The sequence below is a fragment of the Lutra lutra genome, chromosome 10 (genome assembly GCF_902655055.1).
Source record: "Lutra lutra chromosome 10, mLutLut1.2, whole genome shotgun sequence".
Taxonomy (NCBI): domain Eukaryota; kingdom Metazoa; phylum Chordata; class Mammalia; order Carnivora; family Mustelidae; genus Lutra; species Lutra lutra.
Window position 1 is genome coordinate 95182139 of NC_062287.1, and position 25499 is coordinate 95207637.

General features: G+C 50.2%; 1 protein-coding gene across 3 annotated transcripts; it reads left to right on the forward strand.

The window, feature by feature from the left end:
• Positions 1-59: 59 nt before the first annotated feature.
• On the forward strand, positions 60-18301 carry ACCS (1-aminocyclopropane-1-carboxylate synthase homolog (inactive)). Of its 3 annotated transcripts, XM_047693025.1 has the most exons (16): positions 60-419; positions 1306-1596; positions 3941-4000; positions 6250-6320; positions 7416-7485; positions 7981-8047; positions 9977-10074; positions 10543-10620; positions 11348-11448; positions 12090-12179; positions 13641-13686; positions 13801-13942; positions 15696-15838; positions 15956-16109; positions 16249-16342; positions 16823-18301. In XM_047693025.1, exons 2-15 carry the CDS (start codon positions 1306-1308, stop codon positions 16335-16337), a joined length of 1500 nt encoding a protein of 499 aa, XP_047548981.1. In that variant the 5' UTR covers positions 60-419; the 3' UTR covers positions 16338-16342; positions 16823-18301. The 3 variants fall into 3 exon arrangements, with proteins under 3 accessions (XP_047548981.1, XP_047548979.1, XP_047548982.1); XM_047693023.1 differs by lacking the exon at positions 16823-18301 and having other exon boundaries at positions 16249-16586; XM_047693026.1 differs by lacking the exons at positions 60-419; positions 16823-18301 and adding an exon at positions 537-628 and having other exon boundaries at positions 16249-16586.
• The last annotated feature ends 7198 nt before the right edge of the window (positions 18302-25499 follow it).

A 25499-nucleotide genomic window follows, 5' to 3' on the forward strand; every position in this document is an offset into this window, starting at 1 on the left:
CAGCACCGCGGGTCACGCCTGGGTGTCCGGGAAGCCGGAGGGCGGGTCCGGGCGGCGGAAGCCACCCGGGCGCCCGATTCAACAGCGCGGGTGCTGCCTCCCCCGCGCCGCCCGGGGCTGCGATCGCGCTTTGCCAGGCAGCGGAGCGGGGCCTCCCTCGGCGCGGGCTCGGGGATCGCCCGCAGGAGTCGCCGCTGGCGTCTCGCAGTCCCCGGCCCGGCGCACACTTCCTTGTTCCCGAACCTCAAACGTGTCGTCTCGCGAGGCTCAGCCGCCCGCCGAAGCCTCGGCCCTCCCTCCGCGCAACCCCGAGGTCCCCGCCGCGCTGCGGCTGGAACCCCGGCCCTGCGCTCCAGCCCGGCGTCGCTCCCGCTGCTCTGCCCGGCCGCCGGCCTGCGCTGTCGGGGGTGGGGAGCTAGGTGAGCGCCGGGAGAGCCCGCCACGTGGAGCGGGGGAGGGGTGCTTCGGGGAGCCGTGTTTACCCGCGGGGGCGCCCCGGGCGTCCGGCCAGCTGGCTGTCCCCCGGCACTGGGTGTGCGGGCTTGCCTCCGGACCGACCGGGAATTCGGCGAGGAGCGAGGATAACATATTTTACCGAACTTGAGCCACGAGCCGGCATTAGTTCTAGGTAACTCCTCCGTTCATAGCCTTCCTGCTGCCCTGCGGTTTTACACGCCTCCGCAGATGGCAAAGCTGGCTTGGAAAGCGGAGGAGCTCACAGCCCCGGGCAGGAGGAGACCACCCTCTCCTGGCACCTGTGCTTTGCCAGGCCCTGGAGCTCTGCAGGCTGCCTGCCCTTGGGAGACCCTCAGTCGTCCTCCCCTTGCCCCCCCCCCCCCCCCCCCCCCCCCCAGATCGCCAAGTAATCTCGGGCCCTTTAGCCCTGTTGACAGCAATCACCGAAAGACCCCTGGGACTCCGGGCTCTTTCTGCTTAAGTCAGAACATTTTCCCCTGGTGTTTTGAAATTGAGGTCAGCAAGAATGGAAAAAGAACACTGGCGACTCCGCAGGCTGCAGAATGAAAAAGTCCCATAAATGTGAAACAAGGGAAAGCAGCTATATGTTACCCCATATAAAAGTAGCAAGCCCAGCCCCTGGCCCCGAAGAGCTCTTTAACAGGATTTACTTGCTGAAGCCATTGGACTTACGGTTACCACTAGTAAGGGACGTAGGAAATGGTGAATATATAGACATAAGGAAAGGGGGAGCCAAGAATGGGAAGGAACGCTAGACTCCCAAGTTCAGTTCTGCTGCTTCTTTTCTAATGCTGAATTTGGGCCCTGAATACTTTTGTCCTTTTGCAGATGTTCACCCTGCCTCAGAAGGAATCCAGGGCACCTGCCACCTGCCTGGGCCCAACCTCCATCCAGGATCTGGACAGTAACTATGGGGATGATCTGGAAAGAGAATGCTCCAGAAAACCAGACCGGAAGCTGCCAGAGTATTGTGGAGCGAGTGGTCCCACTGCCATGTTGTCCTCAGACAGCTCCTGCCTGTCCTCGAGAGGAAGAGTCATTAAGTGGTTCTGGGACTCGGCAGAGGAGGGCTACAGGACCTACCACATGGACGAATATGATGAGGATGAGAACCCCAGGGTGAGTGAGACCCCTGTGTCCACTGGAGCCCAAGGGAAGACTGCAGGGTGGGATGCTCTACCTTGACCAAGAAGTTGTTCTAGATGCTGGGGTTGCAACTGTGAGCAAAAGCAAAGTTCCTGCCTTTGTGGAGTTTTTGTTCTAGAAGGGGAGGCAGATGGGGAGCAGACCAAAAAACATCCCTATAATGATAATAAGTGCTATAGAGAAAATAAGGCAGAGTGAAGAGCTTAGAGAATGATGAGGCGGTCTGGAGATGTTGCTGTTTTATGTAAGGTGGTCACAGAGGGCCACTTTCCTAAGGTGACAATTCGAGTGGAGACCTGAGGAAAGCAAAGGATTATATTAGTTACCTGTTGCTGTGTAACAAATTATCTCAGATTTCAGCAGTTTAACAGACGCATTTCATAATTTCTGGGGTTCAGGCTCTGGGTGGGTGTCTCAGGCTCGGAATCTTCTGTGAACCTGCATTGAAGCCATGGTTGTGGTCTCATCTTAGGCTTGACGTGGTCGGGGGCTGGGGAGAGGATCGTTTCCAGGCTCGTTGGCGTGTGTGTTGGAAGGCTCCAGTCCCTTGTCACATGGGAATCTCCACAGATTGCCATGTGACTTGGCAGCTGGCTTCCCAGGGCAGGTGCTCTGAGAGAGAAGGAGACACCATGCGTACCCAGGATGGAAGCCAGGGCCTTTATAACCTATTCTTGCAAGATGTCCCATCTGCATATCTTGTTTGTCAGAAGTGGGTCAGTAGGTCTGACCCACACTCACGGAGAAGGGATTACACACAAGGGTGTGGACACCAGGAGGTGGGGATTGCTTCCTGGGAGCCATCTTGGAGGCTGCCTATCCCAGCGAGCCCTGCAGATACCTGGGGCGGGGAATGTTCCAGGCGGAGGGAACAGCCGGTGCTAAGGCCCCAGGTGAATCTGTGCTTGATGAGTTCAAGGGACGGCACAGAGGCCACGATGGCTGGAGTGAAGCCCCGCGACTGGCAGGGGACGAGGTCAGAGAGATCAGGCGGTGGCCTGGAGATGGAGACTGTGGCGTCATGGGACACGGACAGGATTCTGGTTTGGGACACAGCACAGTGGAAGGCGTTGGGAGGAGGAGCAGTATGATCTGATTTGGGCTTTCAGAAGAGGCCTGGGGCTTAGGCTGCTGTGTGGAGGTCGGGGTGAGTGCAGGCCGGCAAGGAAGGAGGAAAGCCATCGAAAGAAGGGAGACAGGAAGCTCTGGTGGCTCGACAGGGGTCTTAGCCATGGAGTTGAGATAACATTGGGCTGTACACATTATTTCTTTCTTTCTTTTTTTTTTTTTTTAAGCTTGTATTTATTTATTTGACAGACAGAGATCACAAGTAGGCAGAGAGGCAGGTGGCGGGGGGAGGGGGGAGCAGGTTCCCTGCTAAGCAGAAAGCCTGATGCGGGGCTCGATCCCAGGACCCTGAGATCATGGCCTGAGCCGAAGGCAGAGGCTTTAACCCACTGAGCCACCCAGGTGCCCCTGAACATGTATTTTGAAGGTAGAAGTGACAGGATTTGTGAACAGATTAGCTGTGAGCAGAGGAGCCTACTGCTCTGTACCTCAGAGAGTAAAGGAGCCATGCCTTTTATTGGTCAGAATATTGGCTCATTCAAGCTTGGCTTCCATATCCTACTTCCTTCCTCATTGCCCCAATACCTCAGGGGTCAGGGGTTAGAGATCATGAGTTTCCCTGGAGACTCTATGGGCGACTTGAGTTGTGCCTTCCCCACTCTCGCTCCTATGAGTGGGTGCCTCATGGGGTGGGATCAAGGCGGTGTGTGGTTTCACACAGTCTCCCAGGGGACCATTTCTGCCAGCTACGGAGCCCTTCCTTTTCCGCATGTATCCTTGTTCCTGGTCCTCCCAGAGCACTGTTTTACGTTGTACCTTGTTTTGTACCACAAACATGTATCGGGTCCTACTAAGTGGTGGTTTCTCGGGTGTGCATCCCCTTCAGGGACCTTCCCATCCAGTGGGGGACATAAAGCATGTCCGTCTGTCCTTGTGACCTGGAGGCAGAGAGTGAGCAGTGCTCTACAGGGGCACAGATCACGAGTTTTGTGTTCCAGAAGAAGGAAAGATCCTTTCTAGCTGGGGTTCTGGGGAGGTTTCCTGGAGGAGATGGCCTTTGAATAGAGCTTTAGAAATGGGAAGATGGACCAGGTTGCTGAGAGGAGGTGGGGCTCAACAAGGCTAAGGAAGGGGGTTTGGGAGGGTGCGATCGTTCCCGCTTTGCTTTTCTGCCTCCGTGTACATTTCAGGCCTTTGCCTTTGGGACCACTTGCCTATGCTCACTCTGCCTCCGTATCCCTCTCTCCAGGGCATCATTAATTTGGGCACCAGTGAAAACAAACTCTGCTTTGACCTACTCTCCACACGGGTAAGTCCCGTACATGTCTGGGAGCCATCAGCAGCTCCCAGGGCCCGTCTGCTCTTGGACTTCCTGGAAGGCTTCCCTGACCAGAGTCTGCCCCTTGCCTCTGCACCCCTGGCCTGAGAGTCTGCTCACCCCGGTTCCAGATCTGCCTCAGGGACAACTTTCTCTGTGATCTTGGGCCAGTCACTTCCCTATTCTGCTCCTGCTTTACCTCTTCCCATACTCAGTCCCTCCTGCTGGCTGGGTCCTGCTCTCCCAGCAGGGTGGCGGTGGTGAGGGGACACTCAGTGGGGTGTGGTCAGCATTTAACAACTGCCTCTGGGGTAGGGAGGACTCTGATTTGTAGATTTTGCCAATTCTCATAGTGTAAATACTCCCGGCTGATTTCAAGCCACGGATGTGACGTCCTTGCACACAGAGTTGGAAAAAAGATTTGTAGTGTCCCCGCCATGCAGACGCAAAGATGGAAATAACCTCAAGAACACACGTAAACATGTAGTAACGTAGGGACACGTGGGTGGCTCAGTTGGTTAAGCGTCTGCCCTCTGCTCAGCTCCTGATTCCAGGGTCCTAGGATAGAGTCCTGCATTGGGCTCCCTGCTCAGCGGGGAGCCTGCTTCTCCCTCTGCCTGCCACTACCCCTGCTTGTGCATAGACTCTCTCTTTCTCTGAGAAAGAAATAAAATCTAAACAAAATGTAGTAACATAATCAGAAGCAGTGATATTTTAGTTACTATGCTTGTTTTTAATGCAATTTACTTATTTATACATTGACATAATTTAATTTTTTTAATGGCTGTTTTTTTTTTTTTAAACACAGCATGTGAAATTCCTGGAAATGTAAGAAGCAGATTTCTTGAGCTGGTCCGAGCCCTTTCTAGCAAACCACTGAAAATGCCTGATAGATGTGTCTCCCAAGGCCACAGACTCCAAGTTTGGGATTGTAGAGAGAGCGATGCACACCCCAAAGGAACTTATTTCTGAGGGTGGCAAATCCAAGACCCAAGGGGAAAGGGGGGTAGGAAGGGGGCTCAGGATGCCTGTCCTATCCAGCCAGTTCCCTGCTGCACTGTCCAACAGAGGTAAAATGTGAGCCATGTATGTAATTTAAAATTTTCTATTAGATAAGTAAAAAGAAACTGGTAAATTCATCTTAGTAATTAATGTATTTTATTTACCTCCATATATTGAAAATAGGACCATTTCAACATGTAATCAATCTAAAAAAATTAAGAAATGTTACATACTGTTTTCATATCACGTTTTTCAAATCCAGTGGGTCTCAGTTCAGACCAGCTGCATTCCAGGTGCTCAGGGGGCTCACGTGACTGTGGCCTTCCCACTGGACGGTGCGGCTCTCCGGGTGGCAGGACAGACGGGAAGGGTTGGAGTCATATACAAGTGGCTGACTGCCCTTCTTCTTTTGGTCCACTCCCTAAGACTTCTGCCTTTCTTTGACATTGTGTCTGTGATGCCCTGGGAGTTACTAACCCAGCGCCTGGTCAGGGTGGGGATGGTGTAGAAACGGCCACACTTTCCAAAGCGTAAAGTTGAGCTGAGCCTGCAGGAACACAATGGCCCGAATCCCTCCAGAAGTCGGAGCCAACACCGAGGGGATGGCACCCAATTCTGGGATCCCTTCTGTCACCCCAGGGAGCAGCTGAGTAGCATGGTCTCCTATCACTGCTTCTACCAATCCATCCCTCTGGGTTATTTATGTATTTATTTATTCAAAAGATTTCTTTATTTATTTGAGAGAGAGCATGCGCACATGCAAACACGGGGAGGGGCAGAGGCAGAGAGAGAGAGAGGGAGAGAATCTCAAGCAGACTCCCGGCTGAGCAGGGAGCCCGACATGGGGCTCGAACTCACAACCCTGAGATCATGACGCAAGTGGATGCTTAACTGACTGAGCCACCCAGGTGCCCCCACTCCTCGGGGTTTTTTAGATGGCAGTGTTGTAAAAAGAGCACTGGATTAGGAGTCAGACCTTCTGGGTTTTGTCTCAGCTCTGCCACTTGCTAGCTCCGTGACATTGGCTGAGTCACCTCACTTTCTGAAGCCTCGGTTTCCTCCTCTGCAAAACGGGCAGGAGAAGGCTGTGCCCGTGCTGCCTCTCCCCTCGTTTCTCTGATGAGCAGACCAAGCCCAGGCTTTCGTGGTGGGGGCTGTGTGGATGTGGGTGGAAGCGCCACGCCGGCGGTCACCCCGAGGGTGTATGACACTCAGCCTGCCCTTCCCTCTGTCCCCAGCTGAGTCAGAGCGACATGCTGCGGGTGGAGCCATCCCTGCTGCAGTACCCTGACTGGAGGGGACATCTGTTGTAAGTAGCTGCCGCGGGCCGGCGGTTCCCAAGCCCGGGGGGGTTGGTCTTGCTCCCAGGGGACATAGGACATCTAGGACATCTGGAGACACTTTGGCTTGTCCCAGCTGGGAAGGGGCTCCTCAGGCATTTACTGGGTAGTGGCTGGCCCCCACAACAAAGAATTATCCTGCCCCGGATGTGACTATGGCAGGTGGAGAAAACCTGCCTTGGGCCGAGGGCCATCCTGGAGGTCTGGCAATCATGGGGTTTCCTGGAGTGTCTGTGGGGTACCAGGGCCTCTGCGGGTCTCACCACAGCTTGGGAGCTCCCTCACTTGCTTCCATGGGTCTGAGGCAGGCAGAGGGCCTTCAGGCATGGAGTCCTTCTCCCTGCACTCCCAGTAGTTTTAGAGGAAGCAGGATCAGCTTCGGGGGCTGCTGTTGGGGGCATTTTCCTCCTGGTCCGATGGGGCGAGTTCAATAATGCTAATTGGAGCTGGTACTTAGTGAGCACTTGCTGGGGGTGGCTGCTGTTCCAGGGGCCAAGCAGGACTGGATTCCAAAGCTTTCGTTCCTAGGTAATGAGGATGGTGGGCCCTGGAGACAGCCCGCTGCCTTGAGTGTGGGCTCTGCCACTTACCAGCAAGTGACTTATCTCCTTCAAGCATCTGTTTCTTTGTCTGTAAAATGGGAATAATAACAGCATCATAGGATTGTTATAAGGATTAAATGAATAAAATTCCCCACGTAATTCCTGCATGATGGAAATGGTCCAACCGTGACTCTGACGATAGTTACCGTTATGATAGCATTACTATTACTAGCTAGATCTATGTGTAGGTGGAGTGTTACTTTTCATATCCCTGAGGCCAGGGGATTAAGGGGGTCGGGTGTCCTAGAACTACAGAGAATGCAAGTGTCCATGTGTGGGTAGTGATGGGGCAGGGGACTGGTAGGTCCTGGGACATGGAGGCCACGCCGATCCCGCTGCCTGCATGGGAAATCAGAGAAGGATGATGGTGTCTGTGTGAAGATTCACCGGGGGAGCTCTGGGACAGACTGTGGGTTGGGGATCCTCTGGCAAACAGTGATCATCTCTCCGTCTGATCTCTAGCCTTCGGGAAGAAGTGGCCAGATTCCTGTCTTTCTACTGCAAGAGCCCCAACCCCCTTAAACCAGACAATGTGAGTTGCCCCCTCCTCTGCTCTCCCCTGTTCTTCTACCCACCTCCCCCAATTTTGACTGGGCAGGGGTAGGGTGGGCTTGGGATCTGCCTTCCACTCGATTTTGGGCTGTGTCTGGGTAGAATTAGGAGCACCCCTGCCCTTTGTCTTCCTCATTCTAGATATTGAGGACATAATTTGGTTACAGTTTCTGCTCCAGTTTGTTCAGTGCTCCCTCCTTGCCTCCGTACCTTCAGGCAAGACTCTCTGAGTGATCAGCTCCCTCTTCTTGTTCTGTTGATCCAGAGCGGGGCCCAAAGGATAAGCAACGCAGGCACTTGGCTGTCAGTCAGGAGAGGCCTTTGGCTTCCTCTGGTGGCTTTGCTGTGACCGAGCCACACAGGGCACCAAGTTGGGACCCAGCCCCCGCTCCCTGCTAGCCTGGGTACAGCTGTAGGTCCTTGCTCCCGCCTGGATGGATACTCATCCTTGTCAACGTGGTTGTGTCACCCACAGGTGGTTGTCCTGAATGGCTGTGCCTCTCTCTTCTCTGCTCTGGCCATGGTGCTGTGTGAGGCAGAGGGTAAGTGACCCATGGCCTGCTCAGCTTTGGGGGCTTCCCTATGCCTTCAGTGCCCACAGTTGCCTGTCTTTGTGGCTGTGTCAGAATGCCTTTGGCCATAGCCAACGACGAGGCTGCAGGGGGCTTAACGAGCGGCTTGACTGGATGTCCAGTCAAGATACCTGGATATCCACAGTTTTGGAGGAGGTCGATGTGATGCCAGGGTTTGGGGCTTGTCTCTGTGATGACCTTGGTTTTTCCTTTCATGTGCTGTCTGTCAGTGGGTCCTAAAGGCAGGGAGAAAGGGGAAAGGTTGTGCCTCGCCTGTGTCTTTGTTTTATTGGGAGGGGGCAAGGGAGATACTCTTTCCCAAAGAAAGTCTCAGCGGAGCTCCCCTTATGTCTTAGTGGCCAGAACCACTGCACAAACCCATTCCCAGAGCAGCCCCAGGCAGACGGGATAAGTTTGGTTGACTTCAACCAAGCATGGTTCCTCCCCAGGGGCTAGCAGAAGGCCCTGTTTCCTCGGACTCACTGCTGGTCATTTCTGGGAAATCTGGCGCTCTCTTAGCCAGAAAATTGGAATGGCTGGTGAGTAGGCAGCCAGCAGCATCCCTCAGGATCCACAGTGGGACCGAGAGCAGGTCCCGATCAGGGCTCATTGTCAGTCACCAGAACAGAGGCCCCCTCATGCCAGCTTCGCTAACAGGGATTCCGGGTGATAATGACTGACCACGTGTTATGTTGCGGGCACAGCCGAAGGCTTTACACATAGGCCCGTTTAATCTTCACTTCTTGTCTCTGAGGTGGGTTCTGTGCTGTCCCCACATCCCGGATGAGGACATTAGGGCACAGGGGCTTCCGTGACTTGTCAAATTCACATACAGAGACAGGACCCAGGATTTGAACCATAAGAAGAAGATTCGTCGCAAGGATAGGATAGGCGGTTTCCTACCCGTTCTCGAACAGCCAAGAACGGGGTCAGTGTCACACTGTCCACCTCTCACAGGGGTAGGCTCCTCCCCTCTATATCTGCAAACCTCTCTCTGGACCTTCCTCAACTCCCGCCACTCATGACCCTTCTGCTCAGCTGTACATGCTCAACCTCACGGGTGTCTGTGCTTCCTGGAGCAAGTCGTGAGAGAGAACCTGTGCCAGGTTTCTGGCCAGCCGGTGCCTTGGCTCCCTCGGGTCCCTCGTTTCCCTCCTGTCCACTCCCCATGGCTGGGCTGGGGAACATGTAGGACAAAGCTGCCCCTTCCGGAGCTGTGAGTGGGGTGGGCCGGGGGAAGGGAGGGCGGCTTGCCCGCGCATCCCCTTCAGAACTGGAGGGACGCCTGCCTCTCCCTCAGGGTAGACCTTGGAGGTCATCAATACTCCCCCATTCACAGCTAGAATGTTCCACATGACGTGCTTCCCCACCAGATGGCCTCAGTCTTGTGTTTGAATGTCCCCAGGGAGGGAGAACCTGCTCGTCCTGAACACACTCTCTCTCTCTGGGCAGTTCTGCCTGCTGTCCCGTTTGTCCATCTGTTGAGCCCAGATCACCCCGCAGCTTCAACTCCCTGGATCCGGGTCTGTCCTTGGAGTGAGCTAGCACGTGGCGTGCTTCAGAGGGATCCTCCGAGGTTCAGTGTCCTCATCGGGAAAGTGAGGGTGACAGGAGTACTGGGCTACTGTGAGGACCAAATGAGATGACACACAAATATATGTTTAGCCCAGTTTCCAGCACGTAATAAGTGTTCAGTAAATGTCAGCTACTGATGATCAGAGAAGGGGCTCATCTCAGTGGATCCAGGTATTAGAGCTTGGGAGTTGAGAGACGGAGTATACGCCTGGGGTTCCCCCAAGGACATGGAAGGCTGGGGAGGCCGAGTGGAGCCTGTGGGTGATGGGGGACTAGGGTGATCTGGCTGGAGGATGACAGGCCCTGAACCATTCCTTCCCTCAGAGGCTTTCCTGATCCCTGCACCTTACTATGGGGCCATCACACAGCACGTCTATCTTTATGGCAACGTCCGGCTGGTGTGTGTCTATCTGGAAAGTGAGGTGAGAGTTCTTCCTCTCTGTGAGTTTGAGGGCAGACGTGGGAGGGAGTCCATGCCGAGGTCACGGCTGCAAGGAGGGTAGAGCCCTCTGTTGCCCATGGTGGTCCATACCTGGGTTCCCCTGGGGCTCCCCAGGTCCCAGCTCTGAGATCTCTGGGTCAGCATAGAAGCCAAGGGCAGCCGCAAGGAGACTCCATCAAAATGGTGGGGTGAGGAGGGGACAGAGCAGACCTCAGTGTGTAACTTCTTGGACCCCAATCAGAGGGTCTCTGGGGCCTCTTCCTGACTGAGAGTGCTGAGCTCTCCCTGATGTGATGGCATGGCCGGCAATGAGGGGAGGGACCCTGCCAGTGTTTTTTCAGAGACTGTTCCAAGGAGGCTAGAATTGACTTGTTAGGAGAGGCCCCAGAAGCTCAGGTTCGGGGGAATCACTGAATTGGGCTGGTGACTTTTCTCTCTCTTTTTCCAGGTCACTGGGCTGGACACACGTCCCTTCCAGCTCACCGTGGAGAAGCTGGAGATGGCCTTGCAGAGAGCCAATTCTGAGGTCTGGGGGTCAAATCAATCCCAAGGCTGGGTCTGGGCAGGGCACAGACTTCCGGTGGCTGATCTCATCCTGGGTGTGGAGTTGGCACTCCGTGGTGGGGTTGGGGTGTCAGATGGCCCCAGGGAACCATTCTGGGGGTCCATCAGGAGCCTACCAGTGGAGGGTCTTCCCACTAGAGAAAGATTCTGAGACCCGTGGGAACTCGAACACCCCTACCCCTGCTCCAACTGACTTTGGTCAGGGGGTCGAGTGTGGAGCTTAGTGGTGTGCCGTTCAGCAGTCTCCCTGGTGATCCGAGGACCTGATTCCCCTGTCGTGTCCCTCTTTGAGGGGACCTTCTGAAGAAAGGCAGAGATGACGGTTACTCCTCCCGTGGTTCCTTTCCAGTCTGTGGCCAGTACGGTCACACATGCCTCCTGTAGGAATCTGAAAGTGCAAACCCCCGCCCATTGTTCTGCCAACAGAGGCAGCCTTCACTGGCATTTGGGCCTCTTGCCTCTGGGCTTTGTTCTCTGCCTCTGTTTTCTTTCCTGGCTGACACGTTTGCACGTATGATATCTGCTGCAGATACGTAATTCTCTGCCCTTACCTGCTTCACGCTGGGTCCTGAACACGTTCCCATCCCATCTCCCCCGGATCCCGCCCAGCCGCCGGCCCCAGTCAGTGGGAGCGTGTGGCTCTGGTCTTCGGGAGGAGCTGAGTGTTTCCTGCCCACTGGTGCTTTCAGGGTGTGAAGGTCAAAGGTCTCATCCTCATCAACCCCCACAACCCTCTGGGTGACATCTACTCCCCAGGAGAGCTGCGGGACTACCTGGAATTTGCCAAGAGGTGAGGCACCCCGCAGTCACCCCACAAAAACGTCCTGGCAGATCAGGCTACGGGCGCAGGCCTTGGTATGGACTCTTCTACCCTGTTCACTCCTCTGTGGGCCTCCACCCGCTTTCGCCCTTCCCCAGCACTGGGATGGGGGGCAGGGTTTGTGGGGGTGCTAGGGTTCTCTCTCCCTCTTTCTTTCTAGGTAGGAAAACAGCTGTCCTACATTGTGCCCCCCAGGGGCCAGGTGCCCTGCTAAGCTTTTCACATGCTGTATCTCATGCAGTCCTCCCAGTCACCCTATTAGTCATCGCGTGGTCATGGTCCCCAGGTTGCCGAGCCCTCAAGTGATGAGTGGAGCCAGACTCGAATCTGGGTCTGTCTGTACAAACCTGGTTTGCACTCAGTTGGGCCCTTCTTTTGCGGATGTGCTCGAGGTCTTTGCCTCTCCTCCGAGGTGCTTCAGAAGCCCGTCATCTGCGTATGGAGCTTCCTGTGTGAAGCGTTAGACACAGGGGAAGGTGTTTCTGGAACAAAGTTTGGCAGCCCTGGGCCCGACCATGGTCCACTGGGTTTCTGAGTCATTGCTTCCCCACTGTGGGGGACCTATTTGACCCGCAGACCAAGCTGTCTCCTTCCTGGCCCTGCCCCTCCAGGCATGAGCTGCACGTGATGGTGGATGAGGTCTACATGCTGTCCGTGTTCGAGAAGCCGGCGGCCTACCGCAGCGTCCTGAGCCTGGAAGGGTGAGGCTGCTCTGCCACAGCCACAGGGCCGGCTCTGCCAGCCCCTGGTCCCCCGGTCCCTGGTGGCCCCGCCCACATGACATGACCTGTCCCAGGGCAGCTCCCTTCCATCCCACTGATCTGATCCCACTGTCCCCAGACCCAGTGAGGAGAAGATGGGAGGGCCGGGCTACATCAGGATTTCTGAGAGCTCCAGGGAGGGGCTGGGCCGTAGGCTTCCTGGGGTGGAGGGGCTGCGAGGGTGGGAGCTGGCCTCCTGTGCTGTCCACTCATCTCCAGAGTGGCTTCAGCTGCGTCCATCCATCCACCCGCTCGCTCGCTCGCTCTGCCCATCCTTCTACAGCCCCAGCCCCGTGCCAAGCACTTCTAGCTGTTTGGGCATTTTCATTAGATTTAGCCTGAACCAAGAATCTGGGCTGAAGGAGTTTTGGAGACCCTTGGACCAGATCACCCGCAAAGTCTATAAATGCGGCATTGAGAGACTCTCACGGTTCCTGGTATGTGTTCAGAACTTTGGACCCTGTGAAATCCTTTCCATTGGTTCTCTCAGTGGGTCCTCGCGAGGCTCTGCCAAGCGCACGATTGCGACTCCTGTTTGTTTATGGAGTAGGACAGTGAGGCGCAGAAAATGAACGACTTGTCACCTCTTCTGTGCCAGACCCTGCTTGGTGCTGGGATATAACAGGGACCGAGAAAGATGTAGGCCCCTCTCAAGCGGAACTTTTATTTCTAGCCAGAAAAAACATTTTGAAGATTTTCTTTAGTTGAAATAAATGAAAGACTCCACACATGCAGGAGGGAGAGGGAGAGAGAGCCTTAAGCAGACTCATGCTGAGGGCAGAGTCTGATGTGAGGCTCAATCCCACAACTGTGAGATCATGACCTAAGCCTTGACCAAGAGTTGGATGCTTAACCGACTGAGCCAGCCAGGTGCCTCCAGAAAAAAACATTTTAGTGGCGAAATACACAGTCATTTGATTGTGGCTGTGATAAGTGCTAAAAAGGAGAAGTGTGGGGAGGCATGAGGGGATCTGCTTGGAGTCCCCAGTGGGCCCAGGCTACTGGGAGTGGTCAGAGAAGGTCTGTTTGAGGAAGTAGAACTTGAGCTGAGCTCTAGATCAGGGATCAGAAAGTATTTTTGGATTAGATGTCGAATATTTTAGGCTTTACAGGCCTATGGTCTCTCACTCAACTCTGCCATATGGCACGAAAGCAGCTATAGTATGTACATGAAAAAGCATGGCGGTGTTCCAGTAAAGCTTTATTTACAAAAACAGGCTGTGGGCCGGGTTTAGCCTGCAGGCTGTATTTTGCTGACCCTGACTCTAAAGGATGTGTAGGAATTAATGATTCAAAAAGGTGAAACCAGGGCTTCACACAGACACAGAACTAAATTCATCCAAATGTGTATGAGCTTTTGTGGATCTGCATTGCCTCTGTCCCCACCTGTATTCTCTGCAGGCTGCCTGACCCCCAGAGGACCCACGTGATGTGGGCGACCAGCAAGGTAGGTTCCTGGTTGGCCTCGGGGATGTCAGGGAAGTGGGAGGGCATAGAGGTGGGTGGAACCAGCTTCCTTGGTGGAGGGCTGGCCACTGCCCAGGTGTGCCTTTCTCTGCAGGACTTTGGGATGTCTGGGCTCCGCTTCGGCACGCTCTACACGGAAAACCGGGACGTGGCCACTGCGGTGGCTTCCCTCTGCCGCTATCACGGCCTCAGTGGTTTGGTCCAGTACCAGATCGCACAGCTGCTCCGGGACCGTGGTGACTGCCTGGGCCTGGTCATTTGAGAATGGGGGGTGGAGAGGTTATAGTCAGTTGGGAATGGGCCAGGGATCATGGGTGCTTCTTGCATGAGAAGAATTTGGGGTGGTGTTCGAGAACCCAGGGCCACGACTGGTTCATAGCCCACTCCGTCACCTCCTGACCATGTGGCACACTACTTCACTTCCCCAAACCTCAGTTCGTGTGATTTGTCAATTCGAATAGCACCTGGCATATCATAGGCACTTGGTCAACGTGAACTCATCATTATTAGCTGTGAGCGCTTGAAAAAAGAGAAAGTAGAAGCAACAAAGGGAAGACAGTTATAACGGGAGTATCTCTGCCTACGAGGATCTCAGCTAGTGGGTCTAGATAGCAAAGGGGATCTATAATTGCCACCTTGTAGTGAGCCCTGCTAGATGTTCTCATTGCATCACCTTATTTCCCAGAATCCTAGGATGCAGACATTTCCTGCCTTTCCCCTGGTATTTTATAGATGTGGAAATGATTATACACCTGCTAGAACAGCCAAAATTTAAAACGACAGTGATCCTATCACATGTTGGTGAGGACGTGGAGCAGCAGGAACTCTCACGCTGCTCGCAGGTTGGAAGGTGTTGTGGCCACTTTGGAGAGCCAAGTTGCTGGCTGAGTTAAACCCACACTTACCACGTGGCCCAACTATCCCACTCCTAAGCTGTTTATCCTCATGGTCGCACAAAACCCTACGTGTGAAAATTTATAGCTGCTTTGTTCACAATCACTCCAAATATTCTTCCATGGGGGAAGGAGGGAACAAAGTGGGACACATCTGTACAATGGAATAGGGCTCTGCGGCGAGGTCCAGGGCAGTACACAGTAAGCTCAAATGCATTGTGCTGTGTGAAGAAGGCCAGTCTCCAAGGGTGACATGACTGTATGGTTCCACTTCTGTGACATTGTAGAAGAGGCAAGACAGGTGACAGAGAACTGACAGACCAGTGGTTGTCAGGGGCAGGGGAGTGTTGGGACTATGAACAGCATGAGGGTGCTCTTTGGGGCCAGGGAACTGTTCGGTGTCCTGCCCGCAGGTGGTGGGTTACACAGATGTATACCTGTGTTAAAAACGCATCAGAAGGGGGGTGGGGTGCCTGGGTGGCGCTGTCAGTTAAGCATCAAACTCTTGGTTTAGGCTCCAGTCATGATCTCAGGGTTGTGAGGTCGAGCCCCGCGTTGGGCTCCGCGCTGGGTGTGGAACCTGCTCGAGATTCTCTGTCTCCCGTTCCCTTTGCCCCGTCTGCACGCTCGCTCTATAGCTCTCGCTTTCTCTCGCTCTCAGAAAAAAAAAAAAAAAAAATCAAATCGTTTAAAAACAATTGAAAACCCTCATCAAATGGGACACGAAAGAAAGTTAATAATAAAAAGCTGAGGATGGGGAGGTGAAGTTGCCCCAGGCCCCACCTCTTGTCAGGGGCCAGGCTGGGACCTGAACGGCAGCCTCCGGGGCTCGGAAGCATCTGTGTGTGCGTGGGCCTTCCGTTAGGATCTGCATCCCGGGGGACCCTGTGTGTGCAGGGCTGGCAGCTGTGAGGCCAGCTACCTGGATTTCCAGTGCTTTCTACGGGACACGGACTATTCGTGCGGTCCCACCCCCACCAGCTGGAGAAGGGTCTTGGCAACTCGTGGCCCTTCTCTTGTCAGCATTGGGACTCGTGGGGCAGTGGTGAGGGCTGGTGAGAGAGTTCTTTGTTGGTTTCTCTTTTCCCCCAAACAGACTGGATCAACCAGGTGTACTTACCGGAGAACCATGCCCGGCTCAAGGCTGCTCACGCCTACGTGGCAGGAGAGCTCCGGGCCCTGGGCATCCCCTTCCTGAGCCGCGGGGCGGGCTTCTTCATCTGGGTTGACCTGAGGAAGGTAACACAGGTGGGGCTGCATGGGTGGGGGAAGCGGGGAGAGTAGTTGAAGCCTCTCTCCGGCAGGTGAGGGGCAGGGGTGTCTCCTCTCCCACCTGAGCCCCTGCCACCCTCCCAGTTCCTGCCCGAGGCCACCTTTAAGGCAGAAATGCTGCTTTGGCGCCGCTTTTTGGACAACAAGGTGCTGCTGTCCTGTGGTCAGACCTTTGAGTGTAAAGAGCCCGGCTGGTTCCGCTTGGTCTTCTCGGACAAGGCCCACCGGCTTCGCCTGGGTAAGCGACCTGCCCTCCTCGCCGCACCCTTCACTCTGCCCTCCCGCTTCTCGTCCCACCTGTGGCTCCAGCAGCCTCAGCTTGCCCGTCCTGCCGACCGAGCCGCCAGTGCCAAGGGGCTGTCCCTTCTCCTTCCCAGGGATGCAGAGGGTCCAGCAGGTGCTGGAGGACAAATCCCGGGTGGCGGAAGAGCCCTCTTCTTGTCAGACCCAGGAGCCAAGGAGTTAGCACAGGTGAGCTGGTCATCACTTGGTGACAGTAGGGCCTGGTGACAGCAGGGCCTGGCATCCACCGCCAATCTGAGCCATTTGGGGCTGTGGAGACCCACGGCAGATGGGCCATTTGTCAGGAGGGAACCCAACGTGACCTCACCCTCGAAGAAGAACCATTCCTGGCCCCGCTCAGGGCATGGGATAGATTCCTCCAGCCGTGCTGTGCCTCGGCCCCTCCCCCTCTATTAAGCAGAACTGGAAGAAACTAGGAGCCTCTGTTGTGAGTAATTTTTTTAAAAACTTTATTTTATTTACTTTCATTGTTTATGAATTCATTATGATTCATTGTTTATGCACCACACCCAGTGCTCCATGCAATACGTGCCCTCCACAATACCCACCACCATCTGCCACCCCCCTCCCCTCTAAAACCCTCAGTTTGCTTCTCAGAGTCCACAGTCTCTCATGCTTCATCTCCCCCGTATTGTGAATAATTTACAGAATGGAGGAGTCGTGACTGCTCCCGACCACAAGCCTTCGCCCCCCTGAGGACGTGAAAAGAAAACAACGTGTACCTTCTTTTGATGACACCATCTTTCGTCCTTTGTTGCCTAGAAACAAGTCGGAAGAACAGCGCATAGAAGACAGAGCATACCCAAGAAATAAACAGGAGTGATAGTTCCCAAGTCCCAGGAGGAAGGAGTTAATTCTGTATGTTCCGATCGTTCTCCCAAGGGAGGGTGTGTGGGCCCCCAGGACACCTGGGACCTGGGACAGGCCTCCACTTGGGCGGCGACAGACAAGACACAGTGGGGGCGATCAGGAAGAGCTCCTCTGCCTCCTCCTTCCTGGCAAGGAACTGCCTTCACCAACCATGTCAAACCCAAGTGAGCCACCCATGACTGCTGGGGGGAGCATAGGGCTAGACTTGAACCCAGGCTGGCCCTTCCATCCTAAGCAGGCAAGGGGCCACTTGAGCCATCCTCAGGGGAGCTTGAGTTTGGAGCCCAAGTGGGCTTTCTGGACTGACGTTAAAGCTGTGTGCGGAGGACTCTTCTCTGGGGTAGAAAAGCAGTCTCTTTCCTTGCTTCTGTTTTAAGAGAATGTCGGGGCCGTCGTGTGTACTTTCTGCAACCCAGAGTATTTGATACAGGATTCTCTTTCCTCTGCCTTTCTGCCTTTCATCCATTCATTCTTTCTCCATCTTTCCTTGAATACCTTCCACGTGCCAGGCACCGTGCTGGTAATTTCTGTGCATTATTTCTAACTCTGACAATCCAGGGAAGCTGACACTATTATCCTCCACTTGGGAGAAGAGGCCACGCATCTCAGAGAGCTGGAATGACATTCTCAAAGTCACGGAGCCAGACAGCATCAGAGCCGGGATTCAAAGTCGGGTGGGTTTGGTTGGAATCCTGTGCTGTTTGTACCCTGCCAAACCAGGGGCCGGCAGGCTGCTTTGACCCTTTCCCATCCTGAGATCCAGGCTTTGTGTTGTCACCGTCAGTGCCTTCAATTATTGTTCAGTGCCTTTGGCTATCGCTCCTTTCTGTTCCCACTTCCAGGAAACTCTGCTACTGGGATTTGTTGACTCACTGGGAAGCCTTCAGGTTTTACGGGCCAGAGTAAGAACGGCCAAAAAAAACCTCTGTTGTGGCGCTGCCCTTGTGGTTGAGGGTCCCCCAAGGAAGGACTGCTGTGATACACTCTGTTTAGAATTCTCTGAAGAAAGACTCCTAGTTCTCTAGCGGGCATCCCGCTGCCTTCCCAGCAGAGGCAGACCGAGCGGGGGATCGGGCCCGAACGGAGCTCCTCTGTTTCAGTCGGCAGAAGGGGGTGCCTAGGAGCCCCGCTGGCTGGTGCTGGGGGAAGGGGCGTGCTCCATATGTATCGCTCTGCGGAGTCTGGGTCTGGCATATTCTACACCCATCTCCGGTCCCCTGTGGGCTCACGTTTCTGCTTTGCTCCTTAGGACGGCCAGCCAACTGTGCGTGAGCATCACCCCTGGGCACCCCCGGGCTGCCCGAATGTCACTTTCTGACCCAGGCTTCTCTGACAGCCTCACGGGGCTCATGTGAACTGGGAATGCCTAGGGGGAGTTAACCCTTCCGGGGCGATCCTTGGGTCACAGGGACACAGGAAGCCGCGGATGAATACCTCTGCGTACAAGTGGCCACTGTGCAGTAGACAATTGTGACCTGCCGCATGGCTCCTCAAAGAAACCCCTGGGGTGGAGCGCCGGGAGCCCAGGGCAGGAGCCTGTGCCTTACCACACCGCTGGGCAGGATTTCTTTGTTCTCTTGGACTTCCGATCTCACCGTTCCCTAAAGTTGCTCCCCAGAAGAGCTACCTGCATCAGGACTCTCAGGGAACCATGCAAAGCCGAGTATACGTAGTAGGTCAACACCCCACACCATGTGTTTCCTGAGCTCACGCTGCTTTCCCAGGCCGGGAGATGCAGGTCCAGGTTTGGGCCCCAAAGTGATCGCAGGCTTGGCCTAATGATTTCTGAGTCTTTGCAAGAACCCTCTACTGTTGTCAGTTGCAGGGGGAAATGTTTTTCATAGGGAAATAATATGTTCCCCTTCTTCCATCAGTGAAAATCCCCAAGCTATTCTTTTACTGAAGATTCTCATTTATAAGTGACTAAAACCAGCAAATATAGCTCCCAGTTAAACAAAAGGATGGGTGGGTTGATTGAATTAAGTAGGAAGGGGAAGGACAGATGTTGCAGGCAGGGCTCTAGCCTGGAGTTCAAATGATGCCAGCAGATGCGTGCTCTTGTTTTCTGCCTTCTGTCTTCTGCCTTCCTTCTCAAACATGCTCTGTTCAGGGGCATCAGGAAGCAAGATGGCTTCCGAGCTCCCAGCGCCATGGTGGTGAGAGCAGACACCCCTAGGGTATGCCTCAGCATTCATGTCTCTCTTCTTCCAGGAGGCCAACTGGCCTTCCCTCAGTCATCCGGCCCCTCAGGAGAATGCGGTGCTTGGAGCCCGGGTTCTCTTCATTTGTCTGGTCTGTCATCCTAGTGTGTTGACTTTTCCCCTTGGAGCTTCCTTCCTCAGGGTCTCAGTACAACTCCAGAAGCTCCACACATCACCTCCTCACCAAGCGCTTCCAGAGACAGGAAAGAGAATACGGTTTCTGGTGCTTCCTTTTCATCTTATTTCAGTCACTTATTCCCCCATATATATAAAAAAATTATATATATATTCGTCAGGCCTCACATTTCTAGGGGATCTTTATATATTCTCCAAGTGAGCGCTTTGCCAGATACTCTGAACTCATTCACATTCATACTCAGCATTTTCTTCATCCTCCTCCGGAACACGGAAATGACCTGAGAGCATTTAACTCTTAACTGCTTTATATTCATCTCCTATGACATTGTTGACGAGTGGTTTAGTTCATGCCTAGGCTGTTTGCCAGCGTGTTTGTTCCTTCTTCCTCCAGAAACTGCTTTGAAGAGTCATGACAACCCCAGTTTGGGTGAAGACTGGACAAAACAGAACCTCTACTTTTCACATTAACATTTTTAATATCATGATAGTTGCTACACAACTATCAACAGGATATTTCATGTCTAACACCGTGTTTCCTTGGACTCCATCACCCTAGTGACAAGAGTCGGGCTGTCCTTCAGAATGCCAGGGAGGTCATGGTAGTCTCCCCAGCCACGGACCAGTTCAGCCAGTATGTGTGTGAGCAGATCCGTCTGAAGATACCCCAGCTCCCAGCCCCTCCAAAGCTTAGCTTTCACATCTGTGAGTCCTGGAATTCGGGCATCATAACGGTGATGTCAGCTCTGTTGGTGGCTCCCTCGAAGGCCCACGAGTACTACAAGGAGGGCTGGGAATTCCTGAAGGAGCCAACCAAGTAGCCTCTCAGAGGAACCCACGTGCTCCAGTCAGGAACGGGGGCACCATAGATCTGGAGACTCCGGGCTGGAACTGGGACCCCACCCCAAGGGCAACTCCCAGCCTTGTCAGCTCAATAAAGGACTTTGGAAGAGTTTAAAAAAATATGTAGGCTATATCCCAAGGAGAGTTACAGATACCAAGCATTTGGTCTAGTATTGGTCTCAGGCATCTCTTGAACTTCTGTTGGAACACGGCTTTTATTAATTTTTTAACATGGAGGTAAAGTTTACATACAGCAAACTGCACATGTCTTCATTGTAAGAATCAATGACTTTGATGTCTCCATCTGTGATGGGTTCTGAGTTCCAAGGTTCCAAGGTTCTGAGTCTGCCCATAAGCAACTGTGATTCTGGTTTTGCTCTCCGTGCAGCCATTTCCCAATCAAAGGAGCCATGTAGTTCTTCCCTTTTGTGTCTGGGCTATTTTGTTCAACTTAATGTTTTGAGATTCATTGACATTGTTTTAGGTATCAATAGTACATTCTCCCTCTCTTTTTCTTTGTAGTAATATCTGCTTTTTCATTCTTGATATTGTAGCTTTTGCCCTGTTCTGCTTTTTTTTTGTCATGAATAGTCAGCTTTATAATGATTTTATCAATTTTTCTGGATTTATTAGTTTTTTACAATGAACTATTGCTTTTGTTAATGCTTTCTATTGTATATTTGCTTTCTAATTTAATGGGGTTTTTTTTGCTTATATGTGAGCTATGATTTTTGCATAAAGGGAAAATGATTATTTTTTGCTCCTTTCTTCTGCCTTTACGTTTTCCTCATCACTTGCCATAGCCATTGTTTTTCCCTGATATAAAGAAAAAATGCAAATGTTTACCTCATTAGAAGAAAGGAACTGCAAAATATTGATCTGTAGTTAATGGCGTGCCTTCGATAAAATATTCAGATATTAACTACTGACAGCTGCAATTTATTCTGCATACAGCAAAGGAAGGGGCCAACAATGGTTGGATCAATATGTGATAAGTAGCGCGAAATGTTAATTGCATAGTAGAGATGGTAGTAGATATGTGGGTATTCGCTGGAAAATTCTTCCAACTTATTTATATTTTTTTTACCTTTCACCCCCTTCACCCATTTCTCTCACCTCCCACCCCCACCTCCAGCAACCACCAATCTGTCCCCTGTATCTGTAAGCTTATTTTTCTAAATTTGTTTATTTGTTTTTGTTTTTAGATTCTAATATAAGTGAGATCACCCAGTATTTATCTTTCTCTGTGTGACTTATTTAGCATGATGTCCTTGAGGCCCATCCATGTTGTCCCAAGTGGCAAGATTTCATTCCTTGTTATGGCTGAATAATATTCCATGGTGTGGGGGCGCCTGGGTGGCGCCTTGGTTAAGTATCTGACTCTTGGTTTGGGCTCAGGTCATGATCTCAGGGTCATGATCTCAGGGCTAGGAGGTTGAGCCCCGGTGTAGGGCTCCGCACTGGGTGTAGAACCTGCTTAAGAGTCTCTCTCTCCCTCTGCCCCTACCCCCTGTTCTCTTACTCTTGCTAAAATAAATAAATATTTTTCTTTAAGATTTTATTAATTTATTAATTTATTTATTTATTTATTTATTTGACAGAGAGAGAGAGAGCACAAGTAGGGGGAGTGAGAGAGGGAGAAGCAGGTGCCCTGCTGAGCTGGGAGCTTGATGTGGGGCTCGATCCCAGTACCCTGAGATCATGACCTGAGCTGAAGGCAGACGTTTAACCAACCAAGCTACACAGTCACCGCAAATAAATAAGTAAATCTTAAAAAAAAACCCAAACAACTTGTTGTAAGAAATATTCCATTGTATGTATACATATCCTGTTTTCTTTATCCACTCATTTATTGATGGATTGTTTCCATATCTTGGCTATCGTAAATAATGCTGCAGGGAACATGGGGATAAACATCTAGTTTTAAATCTCCCAATTTGTCATGTTTATTTTTATAGTTTGGTACAGTCAGTGTTTATTGTTGTTGTTCTTGTTTTAGTTGGAATTTTTCTTGATTTACCCATGAGTTTTATCGGTTTCATTGTTTGCCTTTTGTACCTCATTTCAGTCCTTTCTTCTGGTTCTAACCTTCTTTTTCCCTGAAGTACATCTTTCAGAAATGGTTAGGAAAGGTTTATGGATAGTAAATTCTTTCTATTTTTATTTGTCTGAATATGTCTATTTCTCATTCTTGAAGGATGCTTTGCCAAGTATACAATTGTACATTGACTACTAGCTTGTCTTGGCCTTCTTACAATGATCTTGGGCCTTCCGTGTTTTGTTTTTATTCTTGTTGAGAAGTCAGCCGTCAGTCTTACTGTCCACCTGTTACAGCTACTCTCAGCTACTATCTCCCTGGATTCTGCTTCTTCATTCTCTCTATTCCCTCCTATGGGATGTACGCTGGCCTTTCCTCCTCCGTCCTCCCTCTCTTTCAGCATCCTCGTCCATCTCTTTGTTTCCCGCTCAATCTGCATTCTGGGTAGTCTGTTCAGATCTAGATCCCAATTTACCGACTGTGTCTCATCTACTGTTTAACTTAGGCATCGAGCCCCTGATTTTCATGTTTAGTGCTTTTTCAGTTCCCTCGGTCTTTTCAGAAAATATCATCTTGTTTGTTTCTCATGTTGACATTCCATCTTTTAAGTCTTCGAGCAACATAAACTTACTTATTTTATATTTATTTCTCACAATCCAATAATCTGTGGTTCTTGGGGGTAAAATGTGTGCTGTTTGTAGTTTCTTCTGACTGGCTCATTTATCATGTGCTCATTTCAGATCGTGAGCTTACGTTGGCTCGGGTTTCATCTGCCAGGATCCTGGGCAGGCTGTGTGGAGGTGTGACCCTCCATCTGGGGGTGGAGGTGAGAGGGGTTCATGTGTTCCTCTTCCGGTGCGACCAACCTGGGTTGGTAATACCTTGTATTACTCTCTAGGCTTGGAACTTTCTGGACCATGCTTGTAGGTATAAATTCAAATCCCACATTGTTGTGAAACCTGATGTTAAACCTGGTGTTTCTCCACTCTCTGGGCAAGATGCACAGTTTGTGGTTTGTTATTGACGTCAAGTCGGTTCTCCAGACTTCCCCTCAGTCTCCTGGCTTTCCATGAGCCTCTTGGGACCCACTCCCCACCTTGCACACCTCACTGTTGCTTTAACACTCAATTTTCTCACCGTAGCTTCGTTTCTAGCCTCTGTATCTTTTCTTAACCTTTTTCGTGAGCTCAGCTACCCATCAGACGGAGTGTTCATTATATTGGATCTGGGCTGGATAGCTGTTTTCTAGTTCTCCAGGCTACCTGCCAGTGTTGTTGAAGCTGAGCCAGCATAACGATTCTTTACGGAATCTTTTCCTTGGAGATTATACCTTTCTCCATGCTTGCAAACCGCCATCATTTAAACGAAGTGGTAAATCTGGGAAGCCACAGTGCGCTACCGATTCCGCCTGCCTGTAACCTCGCTTTCCCCCATGATGCTGCTTTCCTGGAAAGCCAGGCCTTGTCTAGCTTCCTCTTCTGCTTTTCCAGGACCCCGTGGGTAGGCGGGGATCCGCGGGGGTCTCTATTTTTTTCCCCCTGTATCTTCAACGTGAGTAACAAAACATTTTTCTACAGCCTCTCCTCTTTTAACCACTAACCTCTGAGCTTTCTTACCTTCTCCGAGACTGTGGGTCCTGGCTTCTAGTTTCCTTCCCCGCTCTGCTCCACGGCCCAGCCATCCTCAGCTGCTTCAGCATCTCTGTAGCCTCTGCGGTCCCGGCTCTGTGCTTACTTACCGCCGATCACTTGCAAGTAGCAATGGAGCTGCATCGTCCTAGTTACACTGGATTAGAAAAAGCCCTTGGTCATTCTGATGGCTTCTCCTTCTTTACATGCCCTGCTTCTCATTTGTGCTTTTGCTCCTGGCTTTTTCTTGGCCTGGAATGCCCTATTCACTTCTCTACCTGCCCCAAATCCCAACTTTTCTCCAGGACCGGCCAAGATTTTAACCGTTGTGTGAAGTCTTCCCACATCTTTGGGACTGGATGTGATTGCTTTCTCTTTTGTACCACACAGCCCTTTGTTTACATTCTCACATGCTACTTTTCACCCTCCGCTTTGCCTGATCTTACTTGTGCATTTGTCGCCTTTCTGTGTAGTTCCTCCTGGTGTATGGGCACGCTTTATTCATATTCGTAGAGGCTTTAACTGTGTGCCAGGCACTATATATGTCTAGCGTTTTAAAAAGTAAATAAGACAGGTTCCTCGGAGGTGGTTCCTAACACAGGTCTTTAACATAGAATGTCCTCATTTAATGAGCAAATGAGTGATTAATGGAAAGATATATATATTTATATATATTTATATTATATTTATATATATTATTTTATATATTTGTTTATAATTTATATAATTCACATAAAATAATATATTTATATATAAAATATATTTACATATCATACAATAATTTACATATGAATATATTTATATATAAATAATGAATAATGAATAATAAATAATATAAATTTATTTATATAAAATATATTTATATTTATTTTATATTATTTATATCATATTATGAATATATAATATATGTAAATATATATTATATAAATATTTTATATTTAATAATATATACTATAATATATAATAATTTATATAATAAATATAATACATAATATACACAATAATATATATTATATAAATATAAATTTTTAATATTTATATTATATATATTATATATTATATAATTATATATATATTATTAATATATAATAATTATATATAAATATTATTTTAATATATTTTATATATCATTTATATAAATATTATATATTATATATAATGTATAATATATAATATACAAATATAAATATATATTTATAAATATATAATTTTATTTATATATAAATATGTAATATATATATTTATATATAAATATAATATTTATATATTATAAATAAAATATATTATATAAATAAATATAAATATATTATATAATCATATATTTATATAACATATATAATAATATATATTATATATGTGAAATTCTATATATATAATATATATAATATAATAAATATATATACATATATGTATATATAATAAATACATATATATATATAAATATAATGCATATATATTTTTATATATAATCATTATTACATTTATATAATATATAATATATTTATATTTATTTATATAATATATTTTAATATATTTTTATTTTTAAAATATTTTATATATAATATATTTTAATATATTTATATATTATATATACAATATATAATATATAA